Source organism: Daktulosphaira vitifoliae, unplaced genomic scaffold (assembly GCF_025091365.1).
Source record: "Daktulosphaira vitifoliae isolate Bord-2020 unplaced genomic scaffold, ASM2509136v1 Scaffold_1, whole genome shotgun sequence".
NCBI lineage: Eukaryota > Metazoa > Arthropoda > Insecta > Hemiptera > Phylloxeridae > Daktulosphaira > Daktulosphaira vitifoliae.
In genome coordinates, this window is record NW_026099572.1 from 22,503,063 (window position 1) to 22,529,639 (window position 26,577).

General features: G+C 24.8%; 2 protein-coding genes across 3 annotated transcripts; both read right to left on the reverse strand.

Annotated features, from left to right (window-relative positions):
* Positions 1-580: 580 nt before the first annotated feature.
* Positions 581-2,768, reverse strand: LOC126894787 (uncharacterized). Its single transcript, XM_050666046.1, has 2 exons — positions 2,650-2,768; positions 581-1,986 (listed from the first exon to the last, which is right to left on the reverse strand). The coding sequence occupies exon 2, from the start codon at positions 1,983-1,985 to the stop codon at positions 861-863; it is 1,125 nt and encodes a 374-aa protein (XP_050522003.1). The 5' UTR covers position 1,986; positions 2,650-2,768; the 3' UTR covers positions 581-860.
* A 2,396-nt stretch (positions 2,769-5,164) lies between these two features.
* Positions 5,165-26,529, reverse strand: LOC126894794 (uncharacterized). 2 transcript variants are annotated; one of them, XM_050666058.1, is made up of 3 exons: positions 26,370-26,529; positions 26,164-26,310; positions 5,167-5,636 (listed from the first exon to the last, which is right to left on the reverse strand). In XM_050666058.1, the coding sequence occupies exons 2-3, from the start codon at positions 26,305-26,307 to the stop codon at positions 5,460-5,462; spliced, it is 321 nt and encodes a 106-aa protein (XP_050522015.1). In that variant the 5' UTR covers positions 26,308-26,310; positions 26,370-26,529; the 3' UTR covers positions 5,167-5,459. The 2 variants fall into 2 exon arrangements, with proteins under 2 accessions (XP_050522016.1, XP_050522015.1); XM_050666059.1 differs by lacking the exon at positions 26,370-26,529 and having other exon boundaries at positions 5,165-5,636; positions 26,164-26,363.
* Positions 26,530-26,577: the final 48 nt, after the last annotated feature.

Consider the following 26,577-nt stretch of genomic DNA (forward strand, 5'->3'; position numbering starts at 1 on the left):
TTTACTTTATGTCTAATAAAAAATTTTTAAAGACTATTCAGAAGGTTTTTATTAAAGTGGCTCATTATAAAAATAAAATTTTATAGTCTAGAAATAAAATGTTATTTCTACTATATATTTTTTTATATTAAATATCTAATTCATTATTAAATTAATACTACTAAAAAACTAACTTATTGACATTTGATCCCTCTTTGGGGACTGTCAATTACCAAAATATAAACTTAAACCTTTAATTAAGATACTAAAGTTTGATAAAAATAATGTTAGAATTATTCATTTACATTTCTCATTTCATAATTTCACTTATTTCGAATTAAATTTTATAACTGTTCAGTTATTATATAGGTTTATCATTTTTTTTTAAACCATAAATTTTTCTATTGAAATATAAGAATATTTCTCATAGTTAAACTTAATTATAATTGTTATTTGTATTACTTTAAAATATTTTCCATCTAACAAGATTTTTTTATATATATGAAAGAAATTAGGTTATAGCTAAATTACATAACATTTATTTTCTAAAAAACAACAAATTAAAGAATAGTTATAATTATAAATACGTACATGTAAAATAATTTATCAATTTAAACAGCTAATTTATATACAAAAGTATTTAGTGATTTAAATATTAAAAAATCGTTAATTAATATCACATCATCAAATAAAAATGGGAGTTATAATAAAATTTCATGTTATTAGAAATAAAAATTTCTAAGAACTAAATTGTTGTACAATTTAAAAATATTTTAAAATCTAGATGGTAAAAAGAAAGTGAACATTAAATCCTTAAATACAATATTTTTACAAATTTTAAATAAAATATTTCTAACAAAAACATTTTCTATTCACTCCTTTCATTTAACATCATGAGAACTTAAAATTTCTGATTGTTCACTTACCGGTATGATTATTTCATTTTGGCCACTTTTGTCGCTTGAATCTGGTAATATTACAACGGCAGGTTGCTTTGATCCTGATAAAGATTCATAGATAGCTGGTATATCACCTCTGAACTGTATTGCTGAGCCGTTATCTTCTTGTTGTTTATCAAATGTTACGGGTCCGAGACTATGTGGGTTGTGGTTGACATTTTCGTACGCATTGTTCAAAGTAGGTTTATCACCGTTTTGGATATATTGAGTCCACAAGTTGTTATCGATAGGTAGTGATGTGCCGGAGGTTTTGGTAATTACTGCATTGTAGTAAGGAGCGTATGGCTGATATTTGATTGGCTCTATTTTTTTGAGGGCATTTGTTTTGCATGGCACCTTAGATAACCATTGTCCGCCGTTTTTAATCGATAAACCTGCTAATGAGTTCAAATAATCACCAGATTTTAAAGGATATCTTATACCTGGCTCAATCCACGTAGACTGTACAATTGACTGTTGATGTGGAGCTGGTGGAGCATAGTTGGGCCACAATTGATATGGCATTGGATAAAAGTATAATTTTGTTTCTGGTGCAATTGGTTCACTTTGAACTATTGGTTCACTTTGAACTATTGGTGCAGTTGCTGGCAATTCGATGGCACTATGAACATTATTAACTGGAGAACTTTTGTGGAACTTGGATGTAATGGCGCTAATTTTTTCTGAGATCCCCTCTTTAGCTGTCGCGACCGTATTTTTTACTTTGTCGACCATCGATTGACTTTTACTAGCTAAATCGTGAGTGATTGATGCTGATGCCGAATTGAAGTTGTTCGGTTTGTCAAAAATAACCTCTTGCACAACAGGTTCTACAATGGGTTCTGCTATAGGTTTTTCTTCCACTATATGATAGTCAACTTGTGCAGGAACTTCAAAAACGGGAACATCTTCTTCGAATACGACATGTTCTGTACTGGAATGTCCTCCTTTATAAGCATCAAAGAGAGATTTTATAAGTTTCCCAGGTTTTATAAATGAACCAGATGAGCAATGCATAAACGGCAAAACAAGCATTACAATTAAAAACGATCGTTTGAAGTACTTCATTCTACAGAAAAAAAAAAAATTAAGTAAATACATATTAACAAAACATACCTAAAAATATTCATAAAACTATAAAAGAATTCATCAAATATAATAGTATTGTATATACATTAAATTATTATGTTTTGACAATTTTACTTTTTTGCGATTTTAATTATCAAAATAGTTATAATTAGTTAACAGTATTTAATATTCTATGGCCGACCCCAAGTAGTTGGGATTAAGGCGAGAAAAAAGAATAGTTTTTAATATTCTATCTTAATACAGTAAGAAATAAATATTTTGGCTGAATTTCTATATACTGGAAGTAAACTGTAACTAGTTTACTTATGTTAGTGTTATATCTTATGGTAAATGCTTAATTTTAAAATTGAAGTAAGAATATTTTTGAAATATATATTAAATAGATGTTTCATAATTTTTTTTTTTTATCAGAAAACTAAAATAAATCTAAATCATATGCCAATAAAATCAAAACAAAGACATATTTTGTGTAAGCGTATTTATATTTACAGAAAAACGATAAATTTCAATCTAATTCTCATAAAACACGATGTTTGAGTTTCAATACTTTTAATTAAAAACGTTTAATTTACAGTTAGCATAAAATAATTTATAAATAAATCCGAACATAAATATTATAGTAATATAACAAATATTAACTTACTTAAACTAATCAAACTTCTTCTTTTGATCTGCTGAAGTAAAAGCGTGTCCAAAATTTTTGCACAAAACAAGATCGACCTGTGTGTTACCGTTGAAATAGTAAACTGTTATTGATTTTAGCGTTTTTCTTGTATTTATATAAGGGATCATAAATGGCATTTGCCCCCACAGAAAATTAGGCCTTTGGGTATTTTGACGGCTACCTAATAACGGTCGGAGTTAGGGTCATTAAATTCACATTTCATTCAATCGATGACGGTTTTGTAGGTAATTCAGTGAAATAGTAACATGGTGTACAAATTTTATGAAAAAAATGATATAGATTTACAACGACGTTTCAATTAATAGTTATAATAGCAGTTTACACCTTTTGACATATTGTGAATAACAAAAAAATTCTGGTAAAAATGCCAATACCCACAACCTTAACAAAAATGGCCCACTCGTCCTGGTCGTAATCTATACCTAAATTATCTCATATAACTATTACAATTTTTAAACGAAAGAGCTACAGGTAAATCAACGATTCTATACAAACTCAAATTATACTTCTGTCATTTTTGAAAGATATTATTTGGGATTGATTGAATTGACCCTATTACAGTATTGTATTTGTAATATAAAACTCAGACGACTATAGTTAAGAAATAAATTGAAAAATTATATAATAAGAATTTGAGGAATCAACTAACATTTTTATATGTTAAGAATTATGAAATACAGCTTTTTAAATAACAACGTTGGTCTTAAAGTAAATTTCTTTCCGACCATGTATAACTGTAATCCAAAATTAATAAAATAAAAAATGGAAGGTAAAACATTAGATGTCAAAAGATTAAATAGAAAAATACTCAAATAAATATAGTAACAGAATTGAAAAATACATTGAATAACAAAATTTTGGTCAAATTTAAAAGATTTATTTTCTTTGGTGTGTTAAAAAATTTTAGAGTTGTAGTTATTAAAAATTTGGATTAAATATTTTGTTTATTGAAAAATGAATGCATCAGTGAAAACAGTTAGTTTGTAATTTTTAATCTGTTGCAATCTAATGAAACTTTATATTACTTTTTATAAAATTACATTTAATAAAAAAATTAACATATTATTAAGGACCCCAAAAAAGATAAAAATTATCAAATCTTTTTGAGACATTTGATTAGAAAAATCGATAAATAATTAAGTAAATAAAATAAATTTTTAATAGTTAAATATATGAAAGTCTAACTATATAATTTAAATTAAACTCGTAGTATATACTAATTTTGTTTTATTACTGACTACAATTTTTGTATTATTTTTATATTGACTAAATTACATTTAAAAAGGATAAAATATTGAGATATATCAGATATTTTTAAAGTTTATTCTCTTAACTAGTTAAGTTTTTCTATAAGTATTATGAAAATAATTATTTTAATTATAGAATCAAAAGCGGAGCTAATATAAAAATTGAGTATCAAATTATTTCTGTGGTACATTTAATTAATTTAATATTAATAGTATTAATTTAATAAATATTGGTACAGTATTGTTGAATTTCATGTTTATTAAGGTAAAAATTATATGTGCTTTCTTTGTGTGCAGTAAAATAGTTATTCAATTGCGATTATGTAACTTCATTACTAAAGTGTAAAAATAATAACAATTAACAAGTCCGCTAAACTATGCTGATTTAAATTTTTAACCTTTCTTCCAGGTAATGAGTCATATAAATATATAATGATGTTATAGGTACTCATTATTATTAAGTTAATGTGAAAGGCAAAAGTTACTGAACCAAAACTTATTATTAAACTTTACTTAATTGTTTTTTTTTATCAAAAATCTTCATATTACAATAAAAATAAACAACTCCCCAAAAATGTTTGAATGGTTAAATATGTATTAATAACGTGAAAACAATTAAATAATCAACAATTTCTTATAAAATGTTCTTGTGAAATTAACAAGTGATGGAAGTATACGTTTTGTATGTTATACTGTGGCAATGTTCAAAAGAAACGTGCAACATTAGTCGGTCTACACGCGTTTCTTTTGAACTACTAAAAACATGATCATATCTTAAAAAAAAATATAAGGGGTAAAAAATAAACCAATATTTTCAGCTTCAATAAAAGCTAAAATTACTATGATGTTTTTGATGTGAGTAGATTTTTTCTGAAGATTGTTTCCTTATTTTGTTTCTTCTATTAGCATGTCAAACTTATCCACAACTACCAGAGAATTGGGAATGATTCGAATGCATTTTTACATTAAATGTATGTTGTTTAACTAAATTTTGGTTAAACAACATCCAAACTCAATTGATTTATATACTACTTCGTAGTTATTTTTACACTTGCATATAATAATATATTATTATTGTTTTTAATTTAGCATCACCAAAAATTTTAATTAATTTCGCCTATGATTAATCCTCCTTCAACATACACCTTAATAAAATATAATAATAATTGAATATGAAATAAAAAAAAAGACTTTGTAACTTAAGCAAACATATATATTTCAATTAAAAATCTCTACAACGTAAACGTTTGTTGTAAGAATCATGTAGGTAACAAGGTGTAATACTTAATAGTTAGTTAACACATAAAGAAATGAAAAATAAATAAATAAAATTTTACCGAATAAATCCTATAGACTACACTAATTAATTATGTTTCGCAGTTGTTATTACTAACATTTAAATTATTACTTTCGTTGAAAACAGTAAAAACTTAAAAGAAAGTTTAAATGTATTTATTATACAACATATAGTTAATATTTTTTGTGTAATCATTTTTTTTTTAAATCACGTTCCGTTTAGTTTTAAGATCTTGGCCTTTGGTGACGTGGTACTACTGGATTAAAAAGTTCTAACAATGCTTTGTCTGGAACATTGTATTCTCTCGGTATACTTAATCTACTGTAGTCACCAACAGGTTCTCGATGATCGGCGTAGACTCTCTCCAATTCGTAGTTGGGCTGTGCTCCTGATTCCAGTAACTGAAAAGTATTTCAAAACATAAAAATTCGAGTCATATTCTCGTGTAAAATTAAAAAACCAAAAATAGTGTTTTATTTTCTTTGGCTTTAACAACTTAAAAAAATTGAGTTACGCGACTTATACATAGAGACGAAAATTTACAAGGGTCAAAAATATAAAACATAATTCAATTTTTTCTTTTCAGTAGTTAATAATATTTTACGCTCTAAATTTTCAAAAAACAATTTTTCCTTCTCTTTCTTAAAATTTTAGTTTTTTTTTAATTGAAACTATATGTTTAATAAATTTACAAAAACTATAAAATAATCTAAGAAAATAACTGTTTAATACAACTTTTGGACTATTTTTTAAAAGAATATTAGAATTTTTATAACATGGCGAGGCGAGTAGGGCAGTTTATTAATTAATGTCTAGAGATAAGAATATACAGACCCGCGCTTGACCTCCAGACTTAATATTAGAGTTAATAACTTCCAAAATATGTTATTATCATTTTCTTAGATATATCATTCTTTAGATTTTGTAAATTGGTTAAATATATGTTTCTATTTAAAAAACTAAGGTTGACACTACTTTAAAGGATAATGAGAAGGGATAGAACCATAGTTTTATTTGAAAATCTTGGAACATAAGAAATTTTTAACTTCTGAAAATAAAAAACTATAATTTGTTTTATAGCTACAAATATAATGCGTGAGTCATAGTTAAATAATCATTTTGTTTATTTTTTTTTTAGAATAATTGCGTGTGATCATTTTTCCAAAAACTATTAATATATGGTATGCAATCATTAAGTTCTATTTAAAATATAAAACGTTCTTGCATATCTGTTTGTTTATTAGAGAAATTATGAATACCTAAATTATGTAAACTAACAATGCACACCATTGAAAAATAATATCAACACACAAAGTTAATCTGCGACAAAGTCATATCATGTCAGCCATTATCATTTTTAAACCATTAAGAATAATACATAATATTTACAGACGAGTAACTCTGTAAACAATTTCGTTTTTAGGCCAAATTCCGATTTTTCTCAGTTTTTTTCGAACTTAAGAAGACATTGAAGTAAACTTGAAAAGGACTAAATGAGTAATTTCAATTTTAGAAAAACCTCAAGTGGTTTACATTTTCATATCCGCTTTGCAATAAATTAATAAAAACACGCAGTTTACATGATATATGGACGTCGTCGAATTGTTCACGGGTTTTCGATTTCTCTTTTGCTTAACAGCTACTTGAAAAAAAGGTTGTCTCTAAATATTAGATACCCGAGATGTACGTGTGCCGGATAAGACACAAACGACAATAATAATACTAATAATTGTTTGCGAATTATACAATTTTCCACGCATCATTTCCTATAGAATTCTGTTCACGGAGATAAACAACATCAGGTCCAATATCCTTAGCTACCGACGCGTCATCTAAGTGCACACTGCTCTCAAATCTCATGTAACAGTTATGTTAATATGTTTTTTGTATGAAACCCGGAACATGTTTTATAGAAAATATACTACACGCAGCCGTATAGTTATATTTCAATTTTCACGCCAATAAAATTTACCTAAAATTATAATTATCATAACAATAATAATTAAAGAGTAAAATGTTTAAATTTTATTTTAATTTCGAATTCTTTAAATAGTACAATATAAAAACAATATTGATATTGAAATCGAAGACATATTTGCTGTTAAATTCTTAAAACCAAACAAAATATTTAACGTAGCGTTAGCTATTATATTAATTGCAATTCACACAAAACATCTATATGGTTCAATGATAGTTATTATCGTAGTAAGAATCTAAATTGAATTAGACGCCTTTCAACAGGTATTTAAACCGTAAACACATAAACGCACAGGTATCCTTTTTGTGTTATGTCAATTTTTAAGTCTGGTGTACCTGAATCATTTCTAACTGAACCTTTCTATGATATTCCTTAGGTATGCGACGACAAAAAATACTTATAAAAAACCAACTTATAATATCATTATTAAATATTACTTAAATTGCTCTTTAATATACAATGAACTTAATAAAAAAAATTACACTACATTAAGATCTCAATTTATACACAGATTTAGATTTAAAATTCATTTTTCGATTATTTGATTAAGATATTATTTTTTTTACTGATATGGAAGACTTTAACGGTTCTGTGTGTATTGTTAGTTAGATTAAAATTAATTTTTGAAATTAAATGTCCCTCCATGTTATTTTAATTATCATTATATTATACCAATAAAAACCTATAGCAAGAATATTTTTAAATATTTACATTCCAAAATTTTTTTATAAAAGAAAACATGAGAGATTTACATTAATCACTGTACGTTGTTTTTTTAATATAGGTAAAGACTAATATTAAATAACACATTGAAAATATTTTGTAATAATTTTGAGAAACTTTGTATACAGAGCGATTCCTTAACTACGCGTCACGAAATATTTTCCAAAATATTAAAGCTTATCATTATTTTAATTTTACCAACAATAATTGTGTTTAGTTGACTACTTTAGAAGAAAAATTACTATTTTGATACCATTTCTTAACCCTAAACTTTTATCAACTTTAAATGACAATCCTAATTTTTTGTGTAATTGGATTTATGGAAAATAATATGTTATTTGATTTTCAACGAGTTACAGCTGTTTAAAATTATAAGCGATTAGAAAAGCATTTTAGTATAAAACAGATCAGTAAAAAGCCATTACTATTAAAAAATTAAAGTAATCATTAGCTCAACTACCTTTAAAACTATTGTATGAGAGGCAGTTAAGAAGTCACTTGGTATTTTACATTTGATTTATACAGAAATGAGACTACACATGAATAGCTTTTGTATTATAATAATTACGTATATTACTATTATTCACTTGATTGAATTATTAAAATAAATGTTAAAAGTATCACTGTTATTATTAATTTATAAGGGAAAAAAAATATTGATGAATTTAAACATTAGATCAATTTTTATTGTAAGTCTTGGTTTAATTAAAATATACTGTCTCTTTGACAATTAAATTTTATTGATGCACTTAGTGAAGCAATGGCTTTAAAATTTTGAGTTATTTTATTCTAAGAGACTAAATGTAAAAATTGTTCACTTAAGTATTTCCTCACGCTAAAAAAACAATGGTATAAAGAACCAAATAGATTTTTTTATGTGTATTTATTACTGGTCACAATTATTAACTGTTATTATATTATCTGAATAGTATAGTTTATTCTACATTTGTTTATGATAACAATATTTTCATAATTAAGATCGGGATTGTAGTAGTAATGCGATAGAGTAAATGAGATTTAAAAAAATATTTCTAATGATGAATGTGTATCAATTAACGACCATGTTTATAAACACTCATTCTCTTTTTCTCTCTCGAAAAAAAAAAGAAAATTAAAGTTAACTAAATGGTTTAAAATGACGGAAGTATTAATTTTTTACTTTAATCTTGAAATATTTTTGTACATTAAGTATAATTGTTTATGCAAAATTTACTCGAAATATTTCCAAGGTAGATACAAAAAATCTTTTAGATAGAATATTTTTCCTGTTTTTATTTGATGATTCTATTATTATTAAAACTACCAAATTTATAAAAAAATTTTTTATTTATTAAAACTCAAGTCTTAAATTTCTATCAAAAACGTTAAATTATAAACAGATTAATCAAGATAAATATTTTTTTATCTATATTGATAAATAATTTAATTAAAATTATATAAATCGATAATTTTAAAATGAAATATCGGTTAAATAGAAAATAATTTTTAATAATTATTGTTATTTCTTTAATGTATTTACTAAACTCCTATATATAAAAAAAAACTATAAAGAAGTTTACTTAAAAGTTAAAAATGGCTTCTAAACTAGTTATATCCATTTGATTTCCGCTTTTTACCCATCAAGAGATAAAAGTAATAGTACTTGGTCATTTTGTTCAATATAACAAAATATGGGTTTATGGTGGTAAACGCATAAATTTTACACGCAACATTACTTCAGCCAAAGCGGTGCAATTGTATTTAAATGTTTTAAATTTTAAAATCGTTGTCCACGTGTTATTAAAAATAATTTTGTTGGTACAAACTTTATATATTTTTTATTTATATTTGTATATATATAAATTTTTTTTATATTTGTATCATAGATTTTGTAATAAAAAAAAGAGAATGTTCACAGATGATAATGCTATTAAGAAATTGAGCTATGACAACAAAAATATATAATCAAGATGTTTTATGAATACTAAATAAATTAATATATATATTATTTATGAAACTGTAACCGAAATTTTTTTCAAAGAAGTTATTTGGAGATTCATTATGATTGCAATAGTGTAGTTAATTGAATAATGGAATTTTTCCGTGTTATATTTTATTCATTTTTTATCATCATAACCATTGACCAACGTATACAGTACATGTATTAAGTTGCATAAGTACGTTTTACAAAATATTGTAATCAGTGCCAGCAAAGTGCCATTAAAAATGAAAATTACTAGCGCAAGTGCGCCGTACTACTATTGTTCAACAGAAATATTATAATGAATGTTCACACTTTGTTAACATATAGTTCATAATTTACTGAGGTTCATATAATGGGTTAAGAGTTAAGTAATAAACGTGCGAGTATGAATGCGATTTGTATTTGCTTATTATTATTACTTATTACATTTTTTCTCATTTTATAATTCGGTATGTATAATTCGATTTATCTCTGATAGGACGAAGAAAGAAAAATTGGGTCGACATATCATTAGTGTAGCGATTAGAGAAAAAATTAGTGAGCACCAACAGACCACAATAATGTATGAAGGGTATTGTAATTTGAATTGTAGTTATGAACAAAATTATAAATCGGTGAGTCTAACTTGTGCATTGTTATTTAATGCATGAGTGACAAGTAGAAAGAAGAAATTATTTCTTATAGGAATGTATTGTAATGCCCGTGAGTAGCTATTCGAAATTCATAGAAACGTGCGAAAACATAAAAGCATCAAATACAATATGATTTTAAAGTAAGAGTATAACATTACTAGATGATATTAGCAATTAAATAAACAGTTAAATAATTTCAACAAACCTAAATTTTTTACAGTCATTGTTTTGATGAATATTAATTTTTTTTACGATTAACATTTTAATTCTATTACAGCCGGTTAACTACCTTTGAAGCGGCGTTATTAAATTATCTATTTAGTGATTCATATTAAAAAAATTAGCCATAATTTTCTAATTTCTTTGTTTAGTCGTCTAGACGTATGCGAGACACGGTCACATTGACTGTGAAAGTAAACTAGCGCGTGAACGCATACAATTAGTTTTAGATATGATTTGTGTAATAAAATATTTGCAGAAAAAGCAAAAATAATAACATGTAAATTGCACTTATACGCTCCCGTGGTTTTGTAATTATTCCAAAAATATGCATTTCTATTATTGTAATTTTAGTGTTATTATAAAATTACATAACACTTCGGTGCGTTTCTAAGACATGTTGTTTATTAATTTACCAGTAACGTTTTATTAAGTTTAAACGAAGTAAAACATAATCAATCAAGTATTTTACCAGTCATAAGTGTTATTATAATTATTTTATGCAATTTTAATAAAATACTTTAAAATATAGTAGTAGTAATTTCTCATAGGAATAATATTTTTTTAGTCGTGTTATAAAATAATATAAACTAACCGAATTAAATTTTATAATTTGATAGTTTATATAAGTCATTTATTTAAAATTAAAGTGTTAACATTATAAATCATTTAAATATTGGTATGAAATAAGTATATAAAAAAAACTTATTAGGACATGCAACTTAAGAAAAAAAATATTATATTTTCTCCAAGATCTTCAATTTTATTTTCCCAGAAATTCAAAAAAATATTTAAATAAAACATAGTATTTTATAGACGTTTGACTATAAAATACTAGTTGAATTTTAGAACTTAAAAAAATAAAATATTACTTTTTTATTATTTTGAGGAATTAACACTTAAAAGTTATATTACTGAACGTATTATTTATGTCTAACAAATTAATTACAAACTTGAAATTTTGTATAATTTCATTGTAAATTTTGTTAAAAAGAAAAGCAAATTTCGAAATAACTAGTAAAAATTAAAACAAAAATCTATATGACCAATTATACTACAGTTTTAGTTTTAGATGTGGTGTAATTACTAAAGAATAAAAAGTAAATGTGTGGAATTGGGTTATGTTCTGTAGATTAATGATGTCAAAAATGCTTATGAACTATTATTTTTCAAGATGATTAAATAGAAGATAACTGTTTACATTTTTCATGAATTTTCCTTTCACCTGTATTTTGAAAAAAAAAAGAGTAACGTTTTATTGTTTAGCTTACATTTTTACTTATACAAGGCAAAAAAGAAATTGCAAGAAGTTATTATATGGCTTCTCTTTTCATTCACCATATTGTTTGTTTATTTTATTGTAAATGTCATATCGTTTACAAAGCAAAAACCTCACGTGCATCATTTTTTTGCGCAACACTAGTCAGTACTACGGAAGCGCTAGTAATTGCAATGCTTTATTTTGTGATATGTATTATCTAAATTTTAGTTCTATTATACATCACCGAAAGGATTTTAATTTCACTCAAAAATTTTAAGTACAATGATATTTATCAATTTTTTCACTTATTAGAACACATACTATTTGAATAGTATCACTTTAAAAATAATTATTTTTAATAAATTAAATTATTTTTGTTAAAATTTTATACAAAAAAATCTTAATAATCATAAATTAAAATTTTAAAGTGGTTATAATTTCTAAAATAAATTCAAAACAAAATTATTAAATTATTATTAAAAAAGTTTCAAAATAAAAACAGCACGTTTATGTTTACTATGCCAAGCAAGCATTTAGAGGGTCCGTAGAGTCTAGAACTCCTGAACATTTTCCCAAATTAAATTATATTATGAAGCCAAACATCATAATATAGCGTAAGATATACTCTCACTTAAAAAAAAATAACAATTTGGCAAAGTTTCTTATTAACAATATTCTAATAATGGAAGTGAAAATAAATTTAAAATTTGAAATATTTTTTTTTATTATTATTATTCTAAATAAGATGCCTTATCCATAATTTAAGATTAGTGAATTATTTATTACAAAATATTTTTATTTAACTGTAATTGTCATGTAAAGAAATATGGTTTTCTCCAACACCAATCCAACCTGAGCAAGTAAATATCGTTAGTCCATTCAAATAAATAAGTAAACGAACCAGGTAGTTAATGTATGGCTTTATTACCTGTCGTTTCTATACCTACTAAGCATTTGCTACCAAACTAAAATTATTAAAGATTATATTTTCAATTAAATATATCAATATAAATTACATCATTTTTTTTTTTGTTTGATAAACAGTGCATACTTTTTGTTATACTTTTAACACTTAAAAGGGCTATATAAATTTTAAATATATATATATGAATTAAAAATAAATCTCCTTTATCCATGCAATATTTCTCTCAAAAAAAGTAATATTGCAAATACATTGTAAAATTTGAATTTACAACCTCATATCTTCTTGACAAATCATAAATTTATTCATAAATAACTGAAGTACTATTATATTATTACGAATAAGTTTTTGTGTTATTTTTGTTAATATATTTCTCTATTTTACTAAATTTAACCAATGTTAAAAATTTTATGTGGCACCTTTAAATTAACAGCTTAATAATTTTATGTCTTTGTTGTAAATGTACTTCTGTTTAAAAATGAAATTCGGGTATACAAGTAATAAGGTTTTTCTATGAGTAATTTAGGTTTTGTGACCATTTGTCCACTAAGAATATTATTTGATCATCTGTATATAAATTTAACATGAATTACTTACATTTAAAAACTTTATGTTAAACTGTTATTAAATATTAACTGATTATGTATACTCAGTGTGCCATATCTCTATTTTCAATAAAGTTTATAGACATTATCATATTTAAATATAAGTTAACAAATAAATTTATTTATCAGCTCTTTAAAAAAATATTATACTCGTATATTAACTTAAAAAAGTAGATTGTCATTGATAAAAAATTCACCAGAATTTTTATTGCAATTATTGGAATACAGCTTTTAATATACACATATATTTAAAGAACATTGTTTTATTTTTTTGACATCATTTATTTTTTTATAGGTTAAAAAATATAATAAGCAGGGTGATTAATTTATCATGGACTACTTTATTAATTGAAGACCAAAATAATATTGAGCATTTTTTTCTCAGTTTCTTTAAAGTATTATTTTTTCAATTTATGGATCATGAAGTATGTTTTATGTTCATCCTTTGTATCTTATAAATGTCTTGACTTTTTTTTATTTAAATTAAATTTTTAAATTAACTTTTATAATTTGATAAATAATATTTATATAGTTATAAATATAATGTATATAAATAAATAAATAAATTTTAATCATTATTAGGGTTGGGGACTTTATACATTCATAAAACCCAACCAAACAACTACTTAGGGCTGCTAATCTAAAAATGTTTAGGTGTTTTAGTCATTTAATATAAGAAAATGAGCAAAAAAAATAAAAGACTATATCATTAAGTTTATGATTTTGACTAGGGCAATAAAATACCTTGAACTAATTTTGACAATAACAATCTAAATCATATGATTATTTCATCGGATAGTTTAATTTACAATAAACAAACAAATTGATATGAATTTTTGTAAAACACATTTTTCTGTTTTTGATAATTGAACATTTTATTACAAAGCTTTCACGCGTTTTTCCACAACACCATCGAGTTATAGCTGTACTTAGTTCGTGCAATTAACACTTTCAGTTCGGATAATTAACTTTTAGTTAATTAAAACGCATCAGTAGGGTTAACTAAACTCATCTATTTATTAAACGCTGTGTGTCGTTTTATTTTTATAATGCTTTTACAAAACAGTAGGCACATATTTTATTATTATGTTTTATTATACCTTGTACACTAAGATCAAGGATTTTATGAGAGCAAAACTTTAGCAATTCGTTTCTTCGCAATGTTTTTTTATTACTGGCGTCTGTCAAGTTTCTTTATTTACTCTGAAACTTAAAAATAAAATCATAACTATTTTATTTGGCTGTCAAAATGGATTTGGTATGGCTCTAATAAGGTAATCATACAATATTTTGATCTGTTTCACAGTGACTATATTTCATACGGAATTTAACAAAGTAAATAGAATAGAAATATAGTACAAGTAGTAAAAAAAATCCATTGCGTTCATGGGTCAAGTTAGTCAGTATTTTTTATTGCTAGATTGCTAAATTTTGAAATATTAGTAATTCTCTGATTGAACAGATAAAAGACATTAAAGAATATTGTACTTGTTGTTGGCCACTTTTGAGTTATTAGATAACCTACTTAAAGCACATTCCATAAGAGAAACTTTTGGGCGACTATTGACATAATGAGTAAGTCGCAAAGATGATCACGATAACTATAATAATTATAGTTTATTTAATATTTAACTTATATTCCATTGTTTTTATCATTGACTGACATTTCATTTGACAGACTTGGACGGTTACTGCCTACTACTAGATATGGAAGTGGGATTTAATGTATATGCAGTCTACGGTCTATCCTCATGATTCTATTGTGTTAAACCATCAGACCAAAAACTGTGGGGTGTCTCATTACTGTATCAGTCGATTACCCGAAAAATATTTTGTCCACATTATTGTAAACGTATGAACATTTCATTACAAATTATGATAAATTGCCAAAAAAATAATAGTAAGGTAACAATAAGTTTTATAACCTTAAAATATTAAATCTCGCTTAGGAACTTTAGGCTTCTCTGTGAGGTTTTGAAAATGAATGGTGAGAAATTAATACTAAAGTGTCGAAATAATGTAACCTAACAATGGGCTGCGACCTAAATTATAGCGGTATTCGTTAAAAATATTAAACAATGAATTCGCAAAGTTGTAATGTCATTATAGATTTAGTTTAATAGTAAAACCGACTCATTATATCTATTACAAAAGTATTGCGGTTATAACCATAAAATGTTTTTTTCGGTACTTTATTTAGGATTTAGTAATAAAATGTTCTTATAAATATAAGTTAAATAATTTAATTCTACAATTTGAAAATCCACTCAGGTATTATTGTATATTGTTTTATATTTTCCAGATAAATAAATCTTTTGATCAACTTATCTTGGGTATTATAATATTTCAAAATGAAATAGTACAAATATAATTTAATACACGATCCACCAAATACATGTATACTATTGTCAAGCTTCAAATATTCATTGTATCTCCATAGTAGTTTAGAAAAATAAAAATAAATACTTTTCCCATTTCAAAACAATATTTTTTTATAAAGCAGAAAAAAGTAAATAACAAAAAAAAAAATTCTCTAATAGACTAAAAATTGTAAAGACATCAAATAACATTATAATATGAATAAAATATTATTGTTACTACATTTGATATGAAAATAACTTATTTTGGAGTTTTTTGAAACTAAATCTATATAGAGCCAATATTTGTGTTTCATAAAAACTGCTTTTGCTGAGAAAATGCTATTGGCGCATTTGAAAAATCAAACATAGTTTACTTACATAAGAGTTTGAATAAGTAAAAATGAATAGTACATTTTCTCAAGTTTTATCAAACTTTAGGTTTGTTTTTTATAGTAAAAAGTAACTAACACTCATTAAATTAGTAAAAAAAAATCAATGCTTAATACATAATATACAGGGTGTTCAGTAAGTCAGGAAACGGGTTTCTATTGTTCTCATTGTTACAAACAATGAGAACAATAGAAACCCGTTTCCTGACTTACTGAACACCCTGTATATTATATTTGCTTGTTATAAGTGTTTAATTAACTAAAATTAAGGTGCCTCTTATTGAATAAGTATTATTAAATGCTAATCGTTTCTTTACTTAGGAATTGTGTGAATTAAAAGATACCGTAATTAAATTTTATGAGATTTGAATACGGTTGGTTAAATTATTTTGAATGTTAACATTTGATAATGACAGCAGGTTGAAAATTTTGTGTGTATAACGTCATTCCATTAAATAATCATTTCTTTAAGAAGTGATGCATTAAAAATGACCTTTGATCATTTTAATATACGTAATAGTAGCCACGGTATTTTTTGTAGTTTTACTATAATAATTAAATAATCATACAGGTAGTATTTTTTTTTTTTTTTGTAAAATCGCAGCCCTAAACATTTCGGTGAATTTTGATATGTTTTTAATAGTAATATTTGAATCAATGTGACATTAACAGTGACGTGTATACTTAAGGGATCATAAGATTTGATCCTTTTTAAGACTGAAATTGCCCACCTCCCGTTAAATATGACCTAGGTTGAGACTTTTAGGAGCGTTATAGCACCCAAAAAATCTATTATAATGGAATCCGATAAAACTCAGATAAAAATGTATGTAAAGTTATTTACAATTTCTTGTGTTTTTACATATTTTAAGTAATTAAAGCCAGAATTTTTTTTTTCTCAACAAAAAAATTTTAGGGGGTTTCAAATATAAATTACCTCAGAGCGTTGAAACCTTTAATACGCTATTGACGTTACAGTAAAATTTAAGAACAATTAGAATTTTTTAATTAAGTTTTGTTGTTAAATAGGTTTAAATTATTTTAAAAGCATTGGCGCAAATAGGAGGGTGATTTGATTATGAAGCACAAGCAAACATTTTGATATTTTTTAAATATATTTTGTAATTTTTCTTGTTATTGTAACATAAGAAATTACAGTGTAGATAAAAGATGACAATATAAATTTCATTATATTAGTATATTTCAGGTACTTGATAGTAAGCGCGGAGACAAAGATCTTTTGATCATAGAACTTGTGTCCGCGTGTCTTATACTGTTTGTTGAAAGCATTTTATGTTTAAAAAGTATCCGGATATTGTAGATAATTTAATCGTAGTAAAGTGTAAGAACACGTATGTTTTCTGTGCATTTGCACATACAATAATAAACATGTTACAAAGTATACTTTCCTTGATATTGTTGAGGTAAATAACCAACAAACAGAAATCGTGTCAGGTATTCTAGACATTCGTATCTTAACTAAAAACAAACACTCATATTATACGTAACATATATATGGGTTTCAGTTAGCCACTGTGTACTCTCAAAGTGGCTTACATTAACATTTAGTTCAATAATGAAATGTATTAATACTAAAATAAATAATTGCAATAAAAATGTCACACCGTCAAATATTGGCTTAATAATCGAAAAGCACTTCGTGAAACACCATTCATGTTGATCTGAGAAAAAATGTCCATTAGAATAAATTAATGGAATATATTTTGATTAAAAATAAAAATGTAAACAAAGTGAATCACTTATATATGTTTTGGTACAGTTAAAATAAAAGTAATCCACTCTAACTCTAAGAAAAGATTTTTAAAACTAGATGTGACACGGTATGAAAGTATATATACTACATATCGTATATAATAATCACAACACCGTGTTTCAGGTGATAAAAAATACAAGTTCATTTTATTTTTAATTGTAAACAACAATATTTTGATGATGAAGTACACAAAATGACGGGTGAACAATATTATGTAAATCGCACGTTACAATATGATAATGTGGCAAATACAACATGGCGGCAGCACGCGGCGGAAGTCACATGAACTGCTTTACATTATCACCGACGTGTCTTGTGGTACTGACCTGTCCTATCTACCGACCACCGGATAAGGCGAACAAAGTGTTATCGTCCTAACTGATGAGTACGATGGTGGTAATCACGACCGGATGGCGTGCCAATTCACCTTAGATGAATAGAGCGTCATTTCGAGTGTAAAACTTGTTTATAAAAAAGTGTTATTATCAAAAAATATTACTAGGGCATTCTTCGAAGAATTAGTAAACACGCGTTGAATCCAAATAGAATAGGTAATTTAGTAATAATTTAATTGTGATTTTGAGGAGGTTTTTTAATTAATAAAGTTATAATGTTGTCATGGAAACTAACTTCTACTGAAACTTATGTTTAGGGCTGATCAATTGTAATGTTTCTGCTAAAATCATTGTAATTAAAACTTTTGTTACAATCATGATATCCTATTATATATAGTTAAGTACCACCGTTCTCTACTCATGATGAAATGTATAACATAGATAACAATAACTCGTATTAATTATTAATTTTTTTATTAAATTTCTTTACATTGTTACACTTATGAAACTACAAACTTCTTTTAGATACAAAATAATATTTCGTTATATGAACTGTCTAATTCGATTTCCACAAGTTTCTGATTATTTCTACACAGACCCATCTGCTATTACTGTTATGTATTACACGATGGATAAATATTAATGATGTCTAGGATTTCATCGTATTAAGTATATATATATATGTTAGTAAATTGGCACGGGTCAGATGCTTTACTTATTAAGCTGATTTTTTGTACACACGTAATGTCGTAAAATATCATAAGTGTGCCCCAAATGTACAATGGTTTTTACACAATAATTTAATTTTACTTTTATTTTGACAGCAAAATACTTCAAGCTCATTTAATAATAGTGTTTAGCTAAAATATATACATAAATGTGTGGATAAATAAATACTTTAATGCATGAGACTTAGAAAGTCACCGACTGATAACAAAATGTACTTACTCATTAATTAAATTGAATGTGTTAGAGTTTTGTTATTGTTTGTCGAATATTAATTAGCATGTTACAGCTAGTACCTAAGTTTAATTAATGGAAATATTAATATCGTAGAGTTCTATATCTAAAGTAAGTACCTAGTAACGAATGTGTGCGATGTACTTAAATTAAATTTTATTACATTTTATGTTAATGTGGATAATAATATATTTGAATAGTTTCATATATTAATTAATTAGAAACTATACACTCGATATGTATTCAAAAATACCAAAAATATGACAACTTTTTCCTTTTGTTCGCATTTTACAGTATATTGACGAGTGTGATGAATAATATAAATCGGCCAGATACTAGTTCAAGTGCATTTACTAAGGAAAAAATCAAAACTAGCGCTAGAAAAATAATTATTGGTTAGTAACGATCTGGACTCCATAAGTACTTTTAGAATGTTCGTAAAAATAATTTAAAAAATACATCATACTAAAATTAATACCTTCTCAGCTATCCATCAAAGTGCTACAAAAAGTCATTAAAATTTTAAATTTTATGGATTTCAATGAATTTGATTATATATTTTTTTCCATTTCACTAACAAAATTATAATATAAATATTAAATAACCGTTGTAAATGTACTATGATTATTAACGGTATATTCAAACTATACGAATGCAACGTGCATTGTACTGACAATGAGTAATAAGTTAATAAAAAGATCACGATTCAATTGCATCAGTTTTGTTGGCTATATATAAAAATCCATAAATCGCTTTCTTTAAGTATTCTGACAAAGTAGCGTAACATTAATTTTGATTATGTGCCCAACTAACATTTACTAGATCACATTAACAAACAACAAGTACTTTTTGTATTAGCGCACCTGTTCATTGTGATAAGTTTTCATCATGTCCGATCGTTGTTAATGATAATGTTACATTATTGGTAATTATTATCATTGATTACTTTTATGTTATTCGATGCATTGTTACCGGACATTTCCGACTGTGTAAGGCGTAATTGAAATTTTCAAACATGAAGCCTAGCGAAATTTAGCAATGAATGAAAATTATGGTTTTACTATTATTGTTTATTACTGTTATTATTATTCTCTGATCAAATTGTATAATTCACGTGGAACGTATTCTGCCGTTGGCGATTAAGCAGATGACATAATATTCGATCATTAAAAAAAGATTCGCGGATGTTAAGTTGTTCCGATTTGTTACATTTCTTTAGAGGTATCAATAAATAAAAAATGCATGTTATATTTGTATTTTAAGTGTGATAAAATTTATAATTCATCGGTAATCAACAATATTAACAACCGAACATAAATAGAAATTTGCGATAAATTAATTATTTTAAATAGCAAACACATTTGTAATTACTGAATATACATCGGAAAATTTTCATCAATAATATAAATTAAAAATGACAAAATTAAGCGATTCCGATTGTAAATATCATTATGTTTCGTAAAGCGGTTAAAACTAAACGAAAGTATTTACAATTTAACCTTCTTTTTTATTAAAATAATAAGTTATGTTTGATTGAGTTTATCATACATTTTTACACTAAATTATTACTTGAAGTAAAGAGTAAATTTATAATTGAAGTAAAGTTATAAGATATTAAAATGAACGAATGGATATGATACATTGTTCGAATAAATTACTCTCGCAATTATTGTAATTGATTGTAAATAACTTGAAGTAAGTACTAATTAATTATCATTAAGTAATATCAGAATAACAATATTTAACGTTCCCAATGATTGATAACAATGATGATGTTAGTAAACTAATAATATGATATTAGCGATATATATAAAAAAAAAGGTACCCTACAAGTTTAATCTAAACCCAAATTTTGAGATACGTTTTAAATAAAATTTGAAATCAGGTTTAAAGCTAAATTGCTTTTTAATAAATTGTACTTTTTTAAATGTATAGTTCTCTTGCTTTCGATCAAAAATTATTAAATAAAAAAATTTATGTATATTAAACATATTTTTTTAACAAATCAAATTCGATTTTAAATTCTCACAATTATTTTATTTTCAATTATTTATTTCTCACATAATCATTTTCATTCAAATTTTAAAAAGAATTTTTAGTTTTTGTGGATGTTATAATTCAGAAATTGTTGAGGTTATATAAGTTGGATAATGTAATTAATGTAGTTGATGCTCACATAAAATAATCTTATGCCGAAAATCACAAGATTTTAATGTGCTTATATGATGTTTAATTGTTGTGCGAGGAAAAATAATATTACGACAAAGAAATGACAACGTCTACAGGAAGTGAAAATATGCTAATCATTAACACAGTTCAACTACATTCTATGTTTTATATACAATTATGTATTTTTAACTTAACTAGAACGTTTCATTTTTTCATCCATGTTATATTTTATAAAATTTTTGATGTACTTAACTATAAAAAATAACTTTGAAATATATGTTTAAAATGAAGAAAAGTATTTTTTCAGTGATACATTTCTAGGCATTTACATAAAAAAAATAAAACATATTAAAAAAAAAAGACTCTAAATTTTCACAATTTTTTTTTCTTAAAATCAAAATTTCAAAATGATCGTTTCTTTGAACCTTAAATTAAAAAAAAATTGCACACATTTCCAAACCTTTTTCATTTTATTTAATATAGATAGTTTTTAAAGAAGAAACTAATATTTTTAAATTTCATAATCTAATGTAAACATTAAATGCGTTAAAACTTAATGTTCACTCTAAAAAAATATTCATAGCTGTACAGTTGAGTCACTCTAGAAAATTAAAATGTAAAAAAAAAAGGTCTTGTGTTTATGAATTATACTTTGTTAAATTAAACTCTAAATTTTGACATTGATTTTAGTATGACATAAGATTACTAAAATCAGCGCTACGTTGTGTTACGTTTATATCGTAAAATTAATTAAGCTGAGACAATTTCTGATACACTTTATCTATGTCAGCTGTCGTATACTCCAGAACTACAACTTTTACATTATAATCAAGAAATATCGTTTTTATTGTGGTAAGTTATTAAATTTAAGATTTATCTTTTGTTAAATTTAAAATATAAAAATAAATATCTTAAAAAAAATGAATCTGTCATTTTTATCGTAATCTGTATGGTCAAGTGAACTTCTAGGGTATATATTACAGTAAAAGTGACCAAAAGGCTAATGCAAAATAAATTAGTTACTTACTAATTCAAATCATGTCTATAATTAACCAAAAAAAATTAAATATACTACACGTAAGTCGGTAGACTAATTATAAATAAAGTTTCAAAATATGATATTAATTAATTGAATAACAAGATGAAAACACTGTTAATTGCAGTCGTCGTGAGTTATTCATTTTTTCCTGGTTTTCAGTTACCCATAAATAATTAGAATTTTTTGGCCCGTGTAATTTATCCAAGGTGATTTTACTCTTATATATTTCACCCGTTATTGAAGTTTTACTAGAAGATTTATTCCGTTATAACTGATGTTGATCAAACTTCTATCAGACGCTTTCTCATAGGCGAAACGTTAATTAAATAAAAAATCATTTTCTTAAATTCAGTTATTAAATGTGTATTTCCAAGAACAGGTGAATTTTATCGCTCAAAATAATTTCTATTCATATAGAATTATGAAATTATGCTTGTGTATCACTTGTGTAATACTTCTGTTCATATCCAATATTTTTAACAAAACGAAAAGATGAAAGATAAACGATTAAAAATTTGCATTTAGTTAACATGTATTCAATTTCTCGAAAAAATAATTACAACTTTTTATATTGTTGTTTATTTAGTTAATCATTTGAGTTAAATTAAAAATATTAATATCTATAAAGATTATTGATATTAAGTTTGATTTTATTTAAAATGGCTATATGAAATATTAGCAAGCTTGAAGTTGGGGGGTTTTTATTCATGTTTCATATAAAAGTAGCTAGTAAAATTATAGCAATAAATAACATTTTTATTAAAATTAGAATTTAATTAACATTTTTTGTGAAAAATCTAAACAAATTATAAAATTATTATTGATTCCATTATAAAATAAATAAGTTGAATAACATATATTTGTTATATATATATGAACCCATTTAAAATAAATTTATCAGTATGAAATTGAATGTATTAACTATTATCGATGTACTATTTCTTTTTATTACATGATAATATTATTATAGCCGCACTAACTGCAAAGCAAACAAAGAATTTCAGCTGTGAGGTTTATGTATGTTGAAGTAATTTTGTATAATAATATGTGATCATTAATTTTATTCAATGTGTTATTATCTCAAACGTGAAAGCAATAAAAAAGTATTTTCGTTAAAATAAGTTATGATTAGCGAAAATATTTGTTTGCAATATCATTTTTTTTTATTAGATTTTACTTTACATTTATTAAAATTATTTTATTTATTACAAATATTATAATTTTTTTTGAAAATTAACCACAGAGGTTTCAAGTGTTAAAATAAGTATATGTCTTTGCATAAATAACTGCAGTGTCGCGCCAAAAATAAAACATTATGTCGTATAACAATGGACTATAAAAATACAATCTACAGAATCAATTCATAGATGTCAATAAATCTTTAATAGTTAAAAGGATTTATCGTCACAGTTTTATTATTGGTTAATTAATTGTGCGATTGTCGATATTGTCTATAATTTATATGAATGATGTACTTTTTTGAAAATCTCAAGTATCTATAAAACTTGAAATATTATCTGTTTGTATAGAAGAACATTTTCATGTTTTACTGCAATACTAATAATTCAAACTGTTTGCACATAATTTCCATATAGTTATGCACATATATGTGCAGTACTATAATAAATCATAACAGTTTAGTCGAATTGTTAATAAAGATGATTAATTAATAATAAAAAAAGCTATTAACTAAAAAGTGGCGAAACAAAGAACAATTTTTCAATTCCTTTTTGCGATTCAAATTATTAATCCAATACATTATCTTTCCCATTTGTAATATGTATACATGTATTTGTACTCGTGTCATGATGCAACACATCATACATCGTCGAATGATTCTTTTAGGTACATTCCATTACTACCAGGCGTAATTAAAAAATAACTTTTGTTATAAATCAGAAAATTTTATGGACAGAAGATCTGTGCTATAATGACGACAGTATTCTTCTGTCATAAAAAAAAAAAAATGCTTTGTGTAAACTATCATAATTTTGGTGTTAAAATTAAACAAGAGTAATAATTAAAGCAAATGAAAAGTACAAATTTTATTATCTCACTTTACATTTTCAGGTAATTATTAATAACAAAAACAAATGAGACGATGAATGTATAATCTAACTCATTATAATCATTGAAAGTTATTTGATTTGCATCTACTTGATTTAAAATTTGTTTATTTTTAAATTGGAAAATTATTTTTTTTTTCATTAATAAAAATTAGGCTTTTAAATATTTGATTAAAAATGTCATACAATCAACTGAAAATTTTCGGTTGAGTTTATATTTTAGTTGAAATTTTAGTTGAAATTTCATTTTAAATATATATTTGGATTAATTACTATTGAATAAACATGTCTATGTTCTTGGTAATAAAAGCACACTATTTTACAGTAGTATTTTTAATACATAACCATCTTATTGGTTTTTACACAATCGGCCATAAAAGATACTCAGCATTAGATTGTAGCTTTATTTCCTGTTACAACCAATTCAGTTCTAGATACATTAAAGAAAGGATATTATAGTAACTCAACTTAAAACATGTAACCATAAATAACTTTGTTCTACTCAGCATTGTCAGTTAAATTAATCCTACATTCTAAAATACATTTCAAGATCTATTGTATTTACGTTTCTATTTTAAATAACTTTATGGAAAATGTTATATATATATATATATAATACAAATAAAAAAACAAAATGACAACAATTTCTTGTTAAATAAACATTTAAAATTTAATTTAAAAATATTAACGAATATTCTAATTATTCGATTGATTGAATCTAATTAATGGAATTTAAATAATACACGTAGTTTAACGATAACTTCTTTAAATCAAAGTTATATTAAAATTAAACTATTTTTATTAACTAAAACTCAAGAAGAAAATTTTACGAGCCATTACTAGAAAACAAATTTAGTAAAATATATACACCAATATATATAAAGTCAACTATTAAAAAATTTTTTTTGTTCTTTAAAAAACTTTAAATCCTTAGAACAACCTCTGGGTAAGAATTTAGATATATACAAAAGATTTGATTCTTTTAGGCGTCACTTCACTTTTCTAAATCATAAAATAAATTATTTTTGATAACAACAATGGACTAACTTGGGGTGGTGATTAAACTTGGACAGTTAAATATTTAACAGATATGATCATTTAATTTTTGTTATAAAATATTTTGTGTTTCTTAACAATAATAGTAAACTTTTTATTAGTGCGGTTGATAGATATAATTTAAAACTATAAATATTTATTTAAGTGTCCCTATTCTAATAAAATTTTATTAAAAATAATGTTATAATAATGTTTCTATAACATTATTTTTTTTAATTGCTATCTAGGCCTACTTAAGTGTGACAGTAATTAGTTACATAATTATTGTTATTATCGAGCTTTCCCACAATATTTATCTATAAGCTAAATCAATTTTTTAATTTCTAAATACTCTTCTAATATATTTTGTTTTTTAATGTTTTCGCCACAACAATATGTTGATTTTGACTTAACTCTGGATGATTCCATTATAATATTTTTATAAATGTATTCATTATGAATATCTATCAAATCAAAATAAAATTAAACAAAACTTACGTCTGTTAACATTTCTTTCAATCTAGTCAAACGGTCTTCGTTCCCTCTTGTCGGTAGATATCGTGCACCGACCGTTGTTTGAGGGCTGAATATTGACATAGTAAGAATTCCAAAGATAACGATTAATGAAAATTGACGTGCCATTGTCTGAAATTTATAGAAAATTTCAACAGTTTTGATCAAAACATAAAGTTAAGAAAATTTACTTTAAAAATTATTTTTTTGGTAACTTCCTTTTATAGAAACAAAATTCCCGACTGACTATGAGATCGGAAAGTTCCGCGCCAAGCTCCTAGTGCAGATTTTTATAGCGGTTGCTGACGGACTCTACAGGGTGCGCGTGGGTGTACGGGAGTCTAGTGAATGAACACAGCGGTGATGTCACGTGCTTTAACGGCCAATACGGACCCTGAT

Excerpts from the sequence above, each read along its gene's own strand:
- LOC126894787 (XM_050666046.1), bottom strand. The coding sequence starts at position 1,985 with ATGAAGTACTTCAAACGATCGTTTTTAATTGTAATGCTTGTTTTGCCG.
- LOC126894794 (XM_050666059.1), bottom strand. The coding sequence starts at position 26,307 with ATGGCACGTCAATTTTCATTAATCGTTATCTTTGGAATTCTTACTATG. Across the intron at positions 5,637-26,163 it reads TGAAAGAAATGTTAACAGAC|TTACTGGAATCAGGAGCACA; the intron begins GTAAGTTTTGTT and ends AATACTTTTCAG.